The 13,864-nt window shown below is 42.2% G+C and overlaps 1 protein-coding gene across 1 annotated transcript in view; it reads right to left on the bottom strand.

Moving 5' to 3' along the window:
* Nucleotides 1–7,791: 7,791 nt before the first annotated feature.
* Nucleotides 7,792–13,864, bottom strand: part of NUP160 (nucleoporin 160) — a 47,196-nt gene continuing 41,123 nt past the window's right edge. The window contains exons 34-36 of the mRNA XM_072617519.1: nt 9,793–9,918; nt 9,014–9,118; nt 7,792–8,803 (exon numbers count right to left, since the gene is read on the bottom strand). Coding sequence (XP_072473620.1) covers nt 8,717–8,803; nt 9,014–9,118; nt 9,793–9,918 — 318 coding nt within the window. The 3' untranslated portion in view covers nt 7,792–8,716. The remainder of the gene's footprint in view (nt 8,804–9,013; nt 9,119–9,792; nt 9,919–13,864) is intronic.

Here is a 13,864-nt window from a genome sequence, read left to right as displayed (position 1 = left end):
GTCTGAGAATTTGGGATGCAGCTGTCTCTAGATATGTGCACCTCACATTTCCTTGAGCTACTGTGATTTTGTTTTGCTCCTAGAGCACTATGCCTTCTCTGATGCAGGCATGCCGTGCTGGGTGGTCCTGTGCCAGTGTCTCCCATATCTCACAATCGATTTCATAGTTTTCACAGAGACCTTGAGAGTGTCCTATTGCTTTTTCTGACCTCTGTTTGAGCTTGCCTTGGGTGAATTCTCTGTAAAATGGTCTTTTAGGTAAACAAATGTTTGACATTTGGGCTGGTTATTCGGGCCATCAGAGTTGCAGTCTCCTCAGTAGAGTTGAGTGCCTGGCACTTCAGCTAGAGATAGAACCTGTGTCTGGAACCCTCTCAGGCTAGGTGATCTTCAGAATCTTCCTAAGAATTCAAATGAAAGTGACTCAGTTTCCTGGCATGGTGCTGGTACACTGTCCATGTTTCACAGGCATACGATGAGATCAGCACAGTGGCTTTGTAGACCTTTAGTTTGGTAGAAAGTCTAATAGCTCTTCTCTCCCACACCTTCCTTCAGAGACTCGCAAACTCTGAGTGAGCTCTGGAAATTCAAGAGTCAACCTCATCATCTGTGTATGCATGCATACATGCAAGGCCCCTGTGAGGAAAGTGCTGTTATTATTATCCCCATTTTACTGAGGAGAAAATGAGGTAGACAGCTAGTGTCTGAACTAAGATTTAAATTCAGGTCTCCAAGTCCAACACTCTCTCCACTTGACCATTTAGGAATCCAATTAACCACTCCATCAGCATTTATTTTTAATTAATTTATTTTTAGTTTTCAACATACATTTCCACAAGATTTTGAGTTCCAATTTTTTCCCCATCTCTCCCCTTCCCCATCCCAAGACACCATAAATTCTGATTACCCCTTCCCCCAATCTGCCTTCCTTTCTATCACACCCCTCCCTTCCCTCATCCCCATTTCTATTTTCTTGTAGGGCAAGATAGATTTCTATACTCCATTACCAGTATTTCTTTTTTCTCAGTTGCATGTAAAAACAATTTTTAACATTCATTTTGAAAACTTTGGGTTCCAACTTCTCTCCCTTCCTCCCTCCCCACCCATCCCCACTGAGAAGGCAAGCAATTCAGCATAGGCTATATATGTGTAGTTTTGCAAAAGACTTCCATAATAGTCATGTTGTGTAAGACTAACTATATTTCCCTCCATCCTATCCTGCCCCCATTTATCCTGTTCTCTCTTTTGACCTTGTCCATTCCAAAAAGTGTTTTCTTCTAATTACTCCATCCTCCCATTTGTCCTCCCTTCTATCATCCCCCCACACATTCCATTCATCCCCTTCTCCCCTACTTTCCTGTAGTGTAAGATAGATTTTCATACCAAATTAAATGTGCATGTTATTCCCTTCTTAAGCCAAATGTGATGAGAGTAAGCTTCAAATTTTCCCTCAGCTTCCCCCTCTTTCCCTCCATTGCAAAAGCTTTTTCTTGCCTCTTTTATGAGAGATAATTTGCCCCATTCCATTTCTCCCTTTCTCCTTCCAATATATTCCTCTCTCACCCCTTAATTTTTTAGATATCATCCCTTCCTATTCAGCTCACCCTGTGCCCTTGGTCTATATGTATATAATCCCTCCAACTACCCCAATACTGAGAAAAGTCTCAAGAGTTACAAATATTACCTTTCCATGTAGGAATGTAAACAGTTCAACTTTAGTAAGTCCCTTGTGATTTCTCTTTCCTGTTTACCTTTTCATGTTTCTCTTGATTCTTGTGTTTCAAAGTTAAATTTTCTATTCAGCTCTGGTCTTTTCATCAAGAATGCTTGAAAGTCCTCAATTTCATTGAATGACCATTTTTTTCCCCTGAAGTATTATACTCAGTTTTGCTGGGTAGGTGATTCTTGGTTTTAATCCTAGTTCTTTTGACTTCTGGAATATCCTATTCCAAGGCCTTCAATCCCTTAATGTAGAAGCTGCTAGATCTTGTGTTATCCTGACAGCATTTTCACAATACTCAAATTGTTCCTTTCTAGCTGCTCGCAATACTTTCTTCTTGACCTGGGAACTCTGTAATTTGGCTACAATATTCCTAGGAGTTTTTCTTTTTGGATCTCTTTCAGGTGTTGTTCAGTGGATTCTTTCACTATTTATTTTACCCTCTGGTTCTAGAATATCAGGGCAGTTTTCCTTGATAATTTCAAGAAAGATGATGTCCAGGCTCTTTTTGATCATGGCTTTCAGGTGGTCCCATTATTTTTAAATTGTCTCTCCTTGGTCTATTTTCCAGGTCAGTTGTTTTTCCCATGAGATATTTCATGTCTGCTTTCTTTTCATTCTTTTGGTTTTGTTTTATAATTTCTTGATTTTTCATAGTCATTAGCTTCCATCTGCTCCATTCTGATCTTTAAGGAATTATTTTCTTCAGTGAGCTTTTGGATCTCTTTTTCCATTTGGTCAATTGTGCTTTTTAGGGCATTCTTCTCCTCATTGGTTTTTTGGCTCTTTTGCCATTTGGGTTAGTCTGGTTTTTAGTGTTATTTTCTTCAGCATTTTTTTGAGTCTCCTTTAGCAAGGAGTTGACTTGTTTTTCATGATTTTTTTGCACCACTCTCATTTCTCTTCCCAATTTTTGCTCTACTTCTCCTTTTTGAGCTCTCCATGACCTGAGACCAATTCATATTTTTCTTGGAGGCTTTGGATGGAGGAGCTTTGACTTTGTTTTCTTTTGTTTGCATGCTATGGTCTTCTTTGTCACCAGAGTAAGATTCTAGTCTAATTCTTTTTCTGATTTTTGCTCATTTCCCCAGTCACTTACTTAACTTTTGATTCTTTGTCAAGGTAGTTCTCTGCTTCCAGTGGGGGTAAGGGGTATACTATCAGCTACTTGATCCCCCCATAATCTGTGGGTCTAGAGCTCCAGAAACAGTGGCTGGAGCTGCCCTTGCTGTTGCTGTGGTTTCCTCCATCACTTCCCCGCTCTGCTGCCTTGGGGTTGGGACCAGACCACTCCACCTTCCTGCACTGATCCCAAAGGCTTCCCTCACTGACCTTCCAATTTATTCTCAGCATTTTTGGGTCATGAAGTCTGGAAACTACTACAAGTGGTAGAGATTCAGTTCCCCCAAGGCCTGCTCAGGTCCCCTCTGTGTACTTGTGGTCCACACTGGACTGCGCTATGCTGCCAGTGTGGCATCATAGACACTTTCTGTTTACCTTCCAGACTGTCATGGGCTGGAGATTTGCTTCACTCCATCATTCTGCGGGTTCTGCTGCTCCAGAATTTGTTTAGGGCCATTTTTTATAGGTATTTGGCTGGGCTTGGTGGGAGCGCTCTAGAAAGTCCATGCCATCTTGGCTCTGGCCCTCTCCATCAGCATTTATTAAGTACCTGTTATGTTTAAGGCATGAGGCTAGGCCCAGGAAATAAAAAAAACCAAGTCTCCATCTCAAAGTGTTGATGCAGCTTAATTCCAGGGTGGAGGTCGCATTTGTACTTGTGAAGATCAGTGTAGGCTTCATGTTAGGAGGTGGTGTTTGAGCTGGACTTTGTAGGAATCTTAGCATTCAAGGACAAGAAGAGTCATAGCTGAATACCAGCCCCTTCAAACCATCATTTACAAGGGTCAAACTGATATGTTTAGAAGAGAGATGAGACCACATCACTGCTTGGCACATGTTGGATCTATCCAATAGAATGGAAGCTCCTTTGAGGCAGTAATTAGGACTGCTTGGCACATAAGCAGGAATTTAGAAATATTTGTTGAACTTAGACCATGGCAAATGAAGAGTTGAAGTCATTGGGGATATTTTTTTAAAATTTATTTATTTAACTTTTAACATTCATTTTCACAAAATTTTGGGTTCCAAATTTTCTCCCCATTTGTCCCCTCCCCCCAAAACACCGAGCATTCTAATGCCCCTATCACCAATCTGCCATCTCTTCTATCATTCCTCCCTTCCTTTGTCCACATCTTCTCTTTTGTCCTGTAGGGCCAGATAACTTTCTATACCCCATTACTTGTATTTCTTTTTTCCTAATAGCAAGAAAAGTACTTGACAGTTGTTCCTAAAACTTTGAGTTCCAACTTCTCTTCATCCCTCCCTCCCCACCCATTCCCTTTGGGAAGTTAAGCAATTCAATTTAGGCCATGTCGGTATAGTTTTGCAAATGACTTCCGTAATAGCCGTGTTGTGGAAGACTATATTTCCCTCCATCCTATCCTGCCCCCTATTGCTTCTGTTTTCTCTTTTGATCCTGTCCCTCCCCAAGAGTGTTGCCTTCAAACTGCTCCCTCCTCCCACTGCCCTCCCTTCCATCATCCCCCCCACCCTGCTTGTCTCCTTCTCCCCCACTTTCCTGTATTGTAAGATAGGTTTTCATACCAAAATGAGTGTGCATTTTATTCCTTCCTTTAGTCGAATGTGATGAGAGTAAACTTCATATTTTTCTCTCACCTCCCCTCTTTTCCCCTCCACTAAAAAGTCTTTTGCTTGCCTCTTTTATGAGAAATAATTTGCCCCATTCCATTTCTCCCTTTCTCCTCCCAATATTTCTCTCTCACCACTTAATTTCATTTTTTTAAGGTATGATCCCACCCTATTCAATTCATTCTGTGCTCTCTGTCTCTATGTGTGTGTGTGTGTGTGTTATCCCACCAACTACCCAGACACTGAAAAGTTTCAAGAGTTACAAATATTGTCTTTCCATGTAGGAATGTAAACAGTTCAACTTTAGTAAGTCCCTTATGACTTCTCTTTACTGTTTACCTTTTCATGCTTCTCTTCATTCTTGTGTTTGAAAGTCAAATTTTCTTTTCAGCTCTGGTCTTTTCATCAAGAATGCTTCAAAGTCCTCGATTTCATTGAATGACCATTTTTTCCCTGAAGTATTATACTCAGATTTGCTGGGTAGGTGATTCTTGGTTTTAGTCCTAGTTCCTTTGACTTCTGGAATATCCTATTCCAAGGCCTTTGATCCCTTAATGTAGAAGCTGCTAGATCTTGTGTTATCCTGATTGTATTTCCACAATACTTGAATTGTTTCTTTCTAGCTGCTTGCAATATTTTCTCCTTGACCAGGGAACTCTGGAATTTGGCCACAATGTTCCTAGGAGTTTCTCTTTTTGGATCTCTTTCAGGTGGTGATCGGTGGATTCCTTGAATATTTATTTTGCCCTCTGGTTCTAGAATATCAGGGCAGTTTTCCTTGATAATTTCATGAAAGATGATGTCTAGGCTCTTTTTTTGATCATGGCTTTCAGGTAGTCCCATAATTTTTAAATTGTCTCTCCTGGATCTATTTTCCAGGTCAATTGTTTTTCCAATGAGATATTTCATATTATCTTCCATTTTTTCATTCTTTTTGTTTTGTTTTGTGATTTCTTGGTTTCTCATAAAGTCATTGGCCTCCATCTGTTCCATTCTAATTTTGAAAGAACTATTTTCTTCAGTGAGCTTTTGAACCTCCTTTTCCATTTGGCTAATTCTGTTTTTTAAAGCATTCTTCTCCTCATTGGCTTTTTGAACCTCTTTTGCCAATTGAGTTAGCCTATTTTTAAAGGTGTGATTTTCTTCAGCATTTTTTTGGGTCTCCTTTAGCAAGGTGTTGACCTGCTTTTCATGCTTCTCTCTCATTTCTCTTCCCAGTTTTTCCTCCACCTCTCTAACTTGATTTCAAAATCCTTTTTGAGCTCTTCCATGGCCTGAGCCCATTGAGTGGGCTGGGATACAGAAGCCTTGACTTCTGTGTCTTTCCCTGATGGTAAGCATTGTTCTTCCTCATCTGAAAGGATGGGAGGAGATATCTGTTCACCAAGAAAGTAACCTTCTATGGCCTTATTTTTTTCCCCTTTTCTGGGCATTTTCCCAGCCAGTGACTTGACTTCTGAGTTTCCTCTCCACACCCACCTTGCCTCCAGATCTGCCCAGCTAGGGCTTAGGGGCTGAGATTCAAATGCTGCTTCCCAGCCTCAGGGGTTTGGGGGGGGGGGGGTGCGGCGGCAGTTCTGCTATTGAGTGTGAGATTAAGTTCAGGTGCTCAGGTGGGGGCAGGGCCACCACTCGGGGCTCAGTTCCCTCAGGGAGCTTATGCAGAGACCTTCAATAATGGATTCAAGCTCCTGCCTGCTTTGGGAGTCCCTGTCCCCTACTGCCTCTGCTGCTGCCTCCCAAGGGGGCCTTAGTTATGGAGACACCCCACTCCCCTCTCGGCAAGCTGAAAAGACCCTCTCACTGACCTTTGACACCTGTGGGTGGAGGGACCTGGGTGGCCGCTGGAGAGTCTGTACCTGAAGCCTGCTTGAATCTGCTCCTCTTGGTGCTGATTGGCCGAGGCAGGGCTGGGCTCTGCTCTGGGTCCGGTGCGCGACAGACCTTTCCTATTGGTTTTTCAGGGCTCTCTGGAACAGAAATCTCCTCTGCTCCATTGTTCTGTGGCTTCTGCTGCTCCTGCATTTGTTGGGAGTTCTTCTTCACAGGTATTTTAAGGGCTATGAGTTGGGAGCTAGCATGTGTATCTTTCTACACTGCCATCTTGGCTCCTCCCACATTGGGGATATTTTTTATTCAGTTAAGTCAGATTGTTCCTGACCCCATTGGGAATTTTCTTGGCAAAGCTACTGGAGTGGTTTGCCACTTCCTTCTCCAGCTCATTTTATAGAAGAGGAAACTTGTGGTCAAGCTTTTTGAGAAAATCTTGAGGCCAGATTTGACCTTAGGAAGATGAGTCCCTGACTCCAGGCCTAGCACTCTGTCCACTGCTTGAAGAAAAGACCTGAGGAGTGCACTTATAAGAATATATGAAGGGCTGTCATGTGGAAAAGGGATTAATCTCTTCCTCGGTGGCCTTTGTGATAGGACCAGCAGCATGGGGAGGCTTTTCCCAGATTGGCCTCCGGCTTCCCTGACACAACTTCCTGGTCATCCAATGGAATAAAAAGCCCTGGCCTTGGGGGGCTAGGCCCCTCACAAGTAGTGGATTTCAGAAGACCATGAGTCTCCCCATCTTTCACTCTACCTAGCCCTGACAGTCACTCGTTTTCATACGGAGATGCAGAATGCTGTGTTGAGAAGCTATTGCCAATGAAGCTTTGTGGCACATTCTTCCCATGTTAGGACAACTCAAACTTTGCTTTTGTTAATTATCTAATGATTCCCAATTATCTTGCTCTGTCCCAATACTGAATGGCAGCCAAGAGAGTGCTGATCTGCTCCTTCCCACATCTCCTGACAGTCAGGAATAATGGGTGGATGTTATTGAGCCAGTTTCTTCAGCTGTAAAATAAGGGAGGTATTTTTCTAGATGAAAATCCTATGACTGGAGTTCCCCAGCTTCAGGGCCCAGATACTCTCCCCTTCCCCCCATTCCCTGCAGCTCCCTTTTCTGGGTGACCTCCTCTGTTAGGGTAGAAGCTGCTAGAGGGCAGGGGCTTTTGTATTTGTATTGTTTGGCACACTGTGTTAACAAATGCAGTCTGTCTGTCCCTGTCTCTCTAGGCACAAACCATCTCCTGAACTGAGGTTTCTGTGCTGACTGAACCCTAACTCTAAATGCCTTTCACTCCCACCATTGGAAAGGGAAGATCACAAGTACTGATACCTAATTGATAAACACATCACTAACATGTAACCCATCATTTAATCAATGAGTGCCAATGTCTGAGAACCTTTCTGACTTCTTACCCAAAACAGAATGAAAGTGGCTTTGATCATGGCCCTGAATGCAGATCTTACAGCAAAGTCAAAGAAAACTCTACAATATGCACAGTAACCAAAGTATACGCAACTGGTTTCTTACAAGATGATCAATAAATTTTAATATACAGAATAAAATCACAGAAGACTTTCCTATCTTCTTCTTCTTTCAAAATCTTGAGGCATGAAAGCCTCTGACCAGGGAGGTTTACATTTTGGTCCAGCCCTTAGTAAGCCTTGAACTGAATCAATCAATCAATGACTCACACCCAACCTAGACTGAGACAGTCCATTGTGACAGACAGAACTGATATTTCTATGTAAGCTGGACTTTGAAACTTGCAACATTTTCATCAATATAAAATCAAGAGTTTTTTCCAATCTGGCTTCAGCATCAAGATTGGAACGCGTCTTCTTCTAACGCCTGCTTCGTAGTTTGGTTTTGGCTTGGGCAAGATGTTTTACATTTTACTGAAGGTCATACAAAAACAACAATAACACAATCCCACAATAAACGAAGGACCAAGACAGGGAACGATCTTTTCAGGCTATTTTTTTTTGTATGGAAAATACATGTCAGGTCTGGTTCAAAATGATTTTGCTGAACTACAAAATGTGACGGGGAATGACAGGGTTTGCAGTGGCTGACTTTGGTTGTTCACTACAACAAATCGCCAGCCTGTTTTCTTGGTTGAAGGTAAGTTTTAATTTGCAGATAAACAATGTCTTCAGTAATTTAAAAAAATATAAACTCTACAAAAGCTCCTGAATCATATACAAAAGCAGCTGCTTCAGACCAATATTGAAAACCAGAAATTGTGTATTAGCACCACCAGCCAAGTGAGTACATGGACTCCTGCATCACTTCTGCCTTCCTGGCCTCTAGTTGAATTCAGCCTTAACGCTGTACATATCATTTACAGTTTGCAGAAATCAGCCTTGAGTGCAGGGTTCCTGGAGAGTAAAGTCTCATGCCCTACGAGGCACCAAGAGGTTGCAAAGGTTAGAAGGTCCATGATACTAGTGTCGGCGATACAGAACATCCCGTGTTGCCCGATCGACTTTTTCCTGGTAGTCATTCAATTTGTCAAGTATTTTCTGGTGAAGCTGCAAGAGAGGAAAAAAAGTATCAGATGCTCATGAGGCAGTTCAGGAGTCTAAGAAAAGAATCAAGCTTATTCCTGGCATCAGTTAGAACCCAGATTACTAATGAAGTTGCCAGAACCTTCCCTTCTTTTACGCTCAATTTTAAGCTCCAGGAAGTGAAGGGCAAAAAAGTAAGGAGCAAGTTGGCTCCCAATGAAGAGCGTCACTCACGGCAAGGTTGTGTGTGTTGGCACTGTTTTCTCCCAGCGACTGAAGAAGCTGGTCAATGGCAGAGTATGGAAGCCACACCATTGGAGAGGTTGCCGACAGTGGAAACTAAAAGGAAAGCATAACTTTTGTAAACTGAACTAAATTACTTGAAACACTCTGAGATTTCCCCTCTACTCTAACCCTTCAAGAGAGCGCATACATTCATGTTTTTCTTCAAAGCTTTTTAAAAAATAACAAAAGAGTGTGAAAGCTGCACGTACAGAACACGGGTGTTTTCTGATCTCACTTTCCTCCTTGATTTAAATGCTTTTAGGCACACCATTTTTTCCCCTTAAGTAAAGAAGCAAATTCTGGTTTCATTTAGCATTAAATTTTCCTTGGGAAGTCCAATCTCTTCCAAGGGACTAATACTGCAACCATTTCTGTAACCACAATACCAGCAGAAACTGTGACTTAAATTAATAGAAAGAAACAGTGCTACTATGTGGAATTTCTTTGTATTTTGCTATTTACGAGAGAAAAATAGCTGTGCCCATCTATATAGTACCTTTCTTTTTTTTAATGGAGGACAATTCTGACCACAACCTCTTAAGGTAGGAAAATGAGATGTTTTTTATCATTCCTATTTCACAAATGGAAAAATAGAGGTACTAAACACTTATACTTTAGGGGGAAAAATCAGTGATGTAATTAATTAGAACCAGAATGGTACTAACACCCAAAGAGAAGTTTAATTCCAGAACCTGGCCTAATCAGAAAAAATGTCAACTTGTGCCCACCTCAATTCCAAAGTATTGGTGTCCTTTCCCCAGTACAGCATCAACATACTCAGAAACCAGATCCACAGCTTCTTCTAAAAGGTCATAGTTTAAGTACAGACGAAGTAATTCAGCAGCATCAACCTTCTGCAAAAGGGAAGGATGGCAAAGTACAGGATTTTGGAGAGATTTCAGTGAGTTAAAGTGTAAGTACCGTCTAAGGTCATGGAGCTTAACTCATTCTGCAGAAACTTTGATTTTTTGGGGGAAGGAGGAAAGGGTATTTCTTAGGGATGGTGTCATCTAAAGACTATGGTTATTCTTGGAAAATCTGAAATAGGCCATTTCCCAAAAGAGAACTGGTCTTAACGGTGATTGTGTTGCCAGTTAGCTTGATAAATAAAGAAGGGCATCTGCAGATCAATTAAGAAAAAATAGGATGTTTCAAATCTAACCTCACATATACAGGAGCCTTTTTTCTTTTTCCATTTGAATAGTTGTTTGAGAAAGTACTTAAGTGATCTTAAATACTTTAAAATCAGTCAATCAATGAGCATATATCAAGTACTCATAATGTACAAACATGCAATGTAATTAGAATGAGAGATTTGAGGCAGAAAGTCTAATCAGAAGGCTGCTCTCATAGTCTAGGACCTAGACTCTACCTAGACTCTAGGTAATAGGTGAGAAGGGTCTGTGGCTATGTGACTGGAGAGAAGGGGGCATATATGAGAGGTGTTATGAAGATGTGACAAAATTTGGCAACAGGATGGATGTGTAGGGTGAGAGGAGGGTTGTGAGACTGGGTTGGGTAGGAAGATGCTGGTTCCCTTGACAGTAATAGCAAAGCTCGGAAGAGAAGAGGGTTTTTTGCTTTGTTTGTTTTTTTGGGGGGAAGGGAGGCAGGGAAGATAATGATTTCTGATTTAGACATGTTGAGTTTGAAATGCTAGTAGGACAACCAATTCAACATGTCTAAAAGGCAGCTGGTAATGTGGGACTGGAGCCCAGGGCTGGCTATACAGATTTGGAGCTTACTGACCCCATAAGAACTGGTAGGGTGGCCAAGTGAGACAGTACAGAGTGAAAAGATGCTGGGAAAAGGGCTGTGGAGGACACCCAGGAGTGGGCATGACTCAGGTGAAGCAGCAGCAAAAGAGACTTACTCATTCTGAGTAAGGACAAGAACTAGGAGACAGCAGTGTCACAAAAACCCATCGAGGAGAGAGGATCCACAAGGAGATAATCTACAGTGCTAAATGCTGCAAAGATCAAGGATGGTAACTGAGAAAAGGCCACTGGATTTGGTAGTTAAGAAATTAACTTTGGAGAGGGCAGATTCAGTTAAACGATGGGTTTGGAGGAGAGGAAGAGAAGGCTCCTCTTATGGATGGCTTCATTTAGGAGTTCAGACATGAAGGGGAGGAGAATTTGGGATGGCAGCATCAAGTAAGGATTTTTTTTTTTTTATAAAGGAAAGGGTTTTTTTTTAAGGAAAAGGGAAGACATTAACATTTATAGAAAGCAAGAAGCCAGCCAGTTCTCTATGAAGGTCAGAAGATGGAACAGGAGTGAGAAAGTAAGAAGTTTAAGATGAAAGATGTTTATTCATTAAGGAATAGGTACTCCAAAAAGCCACGGATTAAGATCTAGGAGGGCCACCTTTTGAGGGCTGTACTGAGTTGGATAGGCCTGAAAATAGGCAAGTTGGCAATCTTAAAAAACAGTAACAGTATCAAGCAAAGGGAATGCATTCTGCTCTTGAGTGTACTTGCTATGTGACAAATGGCAAACTTTAACCTGCCTGTCTCTGTTTACGTACCTGAAGGTTGGTTGGGAATAGGCAGAGGCAGTCAGCCAGTATTTCCCAGAATGGTAGGTAAATAACAGCAGTATTTATAAGTAAATACCCCAAGGAACAGAATGAAAGTGTAACTAAAGCTCCACATCATCAAGGAAAAAGGCAAGGAGTTTAAGAGTCAGAAAACTCGAGTTTGAATGCTGGCTCTGCTCCTTATTGGCTTAGGTGACTGGGGTCTAGTTCCTTCTCTAAGCAAAGGGTGCTGAATTAGCTGATTCCCAAGGTCCCTTCCACTCTAAAAGGCTCAACTAGATTTGTACCTGAAAACCTTTCCCAATTAATCAGATAGATATAGAGCTGGAAGGGAAATCAAATGCCATCTAGGCCAAGTCCCTTATTTTACAGAGGAGTTTCCCTGACTTGTTCTAGGCCCTACAGAAAATCAGATGCAGGGCCAGGATTCAAACCAAGTCCTGACTGCCAAGTCAGCCTTCTTTCCACTCTTCCTCAACTGTGTCTGCTGCAATTCCATCCTATTTCAGCTCAATTTATTAGCTCCTAAATTTTTGGTTAATCATTTTTTTTCTCTTTTAAGCTCTGAATTTTACCTTCTCTCTCAACAATCAAACCTCCCTTCTGTTACGTGTCACATGTCTTTTCCCCCCTCTCTCCCTACGTGTGCACCCAAATAAACTACAAAACCCTCAGTCTTTCACATGACCCACAGCATCTGGAAACAGCTGGTTAATGGCTATCAGCAAGAGTTGGGTGTCCCTAAGACATAACCAGAAAATGTCAGATTTTCTGAAAAAAATGTTTTCTTCTTCTCTGCCTAATATAATCCCCTTTCCTATGAATTTCATTTGTAATGAAGGCTGTCCCAGGTCCTCTTTGATATTCCATTGCGTAGGATGGAATAAATAGGAGAAACCTGGGTTCAACTCTGTTAGCTGTGTAACTCTGGACATGTCTCTTCACCGCTCCCTCTCAAGTTTTTCATCTCTACAAGAGGGATATTACCATATTACCAATCTCTCAGGGCTTCTGTGGGGAAAATGCTTGATAAACTTTTAGGGCTACAGAAGCCCTAAAAGCTTGGAAGCCAATGAGAGTCTCATTATAGTATCACTGGACATTTTATTTTTGGGGGGAGAGAGGAGTTTACCTTATGTCTATATACACAGAATGGGAAATTATCAAATTAAATATGATGGCAAGCACATTCTACAGAAATGTTTGCTGAATGTGTGTTCATCCTTTGCTGCCGAAGAAGACCACGCCATCAGAGAAATGATGACATGACTTGCACTTGACTTTGTTTTGAGTGAAGGAGGGCTGTGCAGGTCACCAGCCTCACTTCTCCTCCTGAGCCATCTGAATCTGGTGACCAGATATTCCTCAGGATGACTGGAGATGACTCAGGATGAGGCAATTGGGGTTATGTGACTTGCCCAAGGTCACACAGCTAGTGAGTGTCAAGTGTCTGAGGTGAGATTTGAATTCAGGTTCTCCTGACACTGCACTGGTGCTCTACCCACTATACCACCTAGCTGCCCAATAATTTGCTGAATAATCAATGAAAGGAGCCCTGGTGTGGGAACTAAAGCCCAGTCCCACAACTTCCAGGGTGCCTTTCATGGGCTTCCCTTCTTCACCTGCAGAAGCCAGAAAAGCCAAGAAGCTGCATGTGCTGAGCAGCCAAGGGTCCTGAGCCAGAGCACTTGGGCTGTACTCTACGCCTGCAGGCACCAGTGGAAGTGCTGGTCCAGTCGGGCACCATATTCTGAGAAGGTCAATAAAAAATGGCAGGAGAAGGGCAGCCGGGAGGATGAAGAAGATGCCTGAGATCATGTAATATGAGGATGGCTGGTGTATGGGCATATTTAACTGGGAGGAGAGGAGACTCTGGAGGCCATGAGAGGTATGTCTGAAAAGCTATCATGGGGAAGAGGGTTAGACTCTCTTGGCTGCTCTCAAGAAGCAGAGTTAGGTTTAATAAAAGGGCAAAGTTTGGCTTTATGTCATCAAGAACTTCCTGAGAATCAGAGCCATCCCAAAGCAGATTGGGCAGGAGGTCACCTTGTCCAGGGGATCCTAGTTAGGGCATGGGCTGGATTGTGAGAGCTCTTCCAACTCTAGGATGGAGGGAAAGGAAAGAACAATATTTACACTACCTACTTAGAAGGCTGTGGTGAGGACAGCATTTTGTACACTGAAAGAGTTATTGAAATTCTATGTGACATAGGATGGATTTTTCCCTAGCAAACTCTGTACCCAAAGGCAACAAGGTTA

The sequence above is a fragment of the Notamacropus eugenii genome, chromosome 6 (genome assembly GCF_028372415.1).
Source record: "Notamacropus eugenii isolate mMacEug1 chromosome 6, mMacEug1.pri_v2, whole genome shotgun sequence".
Lineage (NCBI taxonomy): Eukaryota > Metazoa > Chordata > Mammalia > Diprotodontia > Macropodidae > Notamacropus > Notamacropus eugenii.
This window is presented reverse-complemented; position numbering and strand designations above follow the sequence as displayed.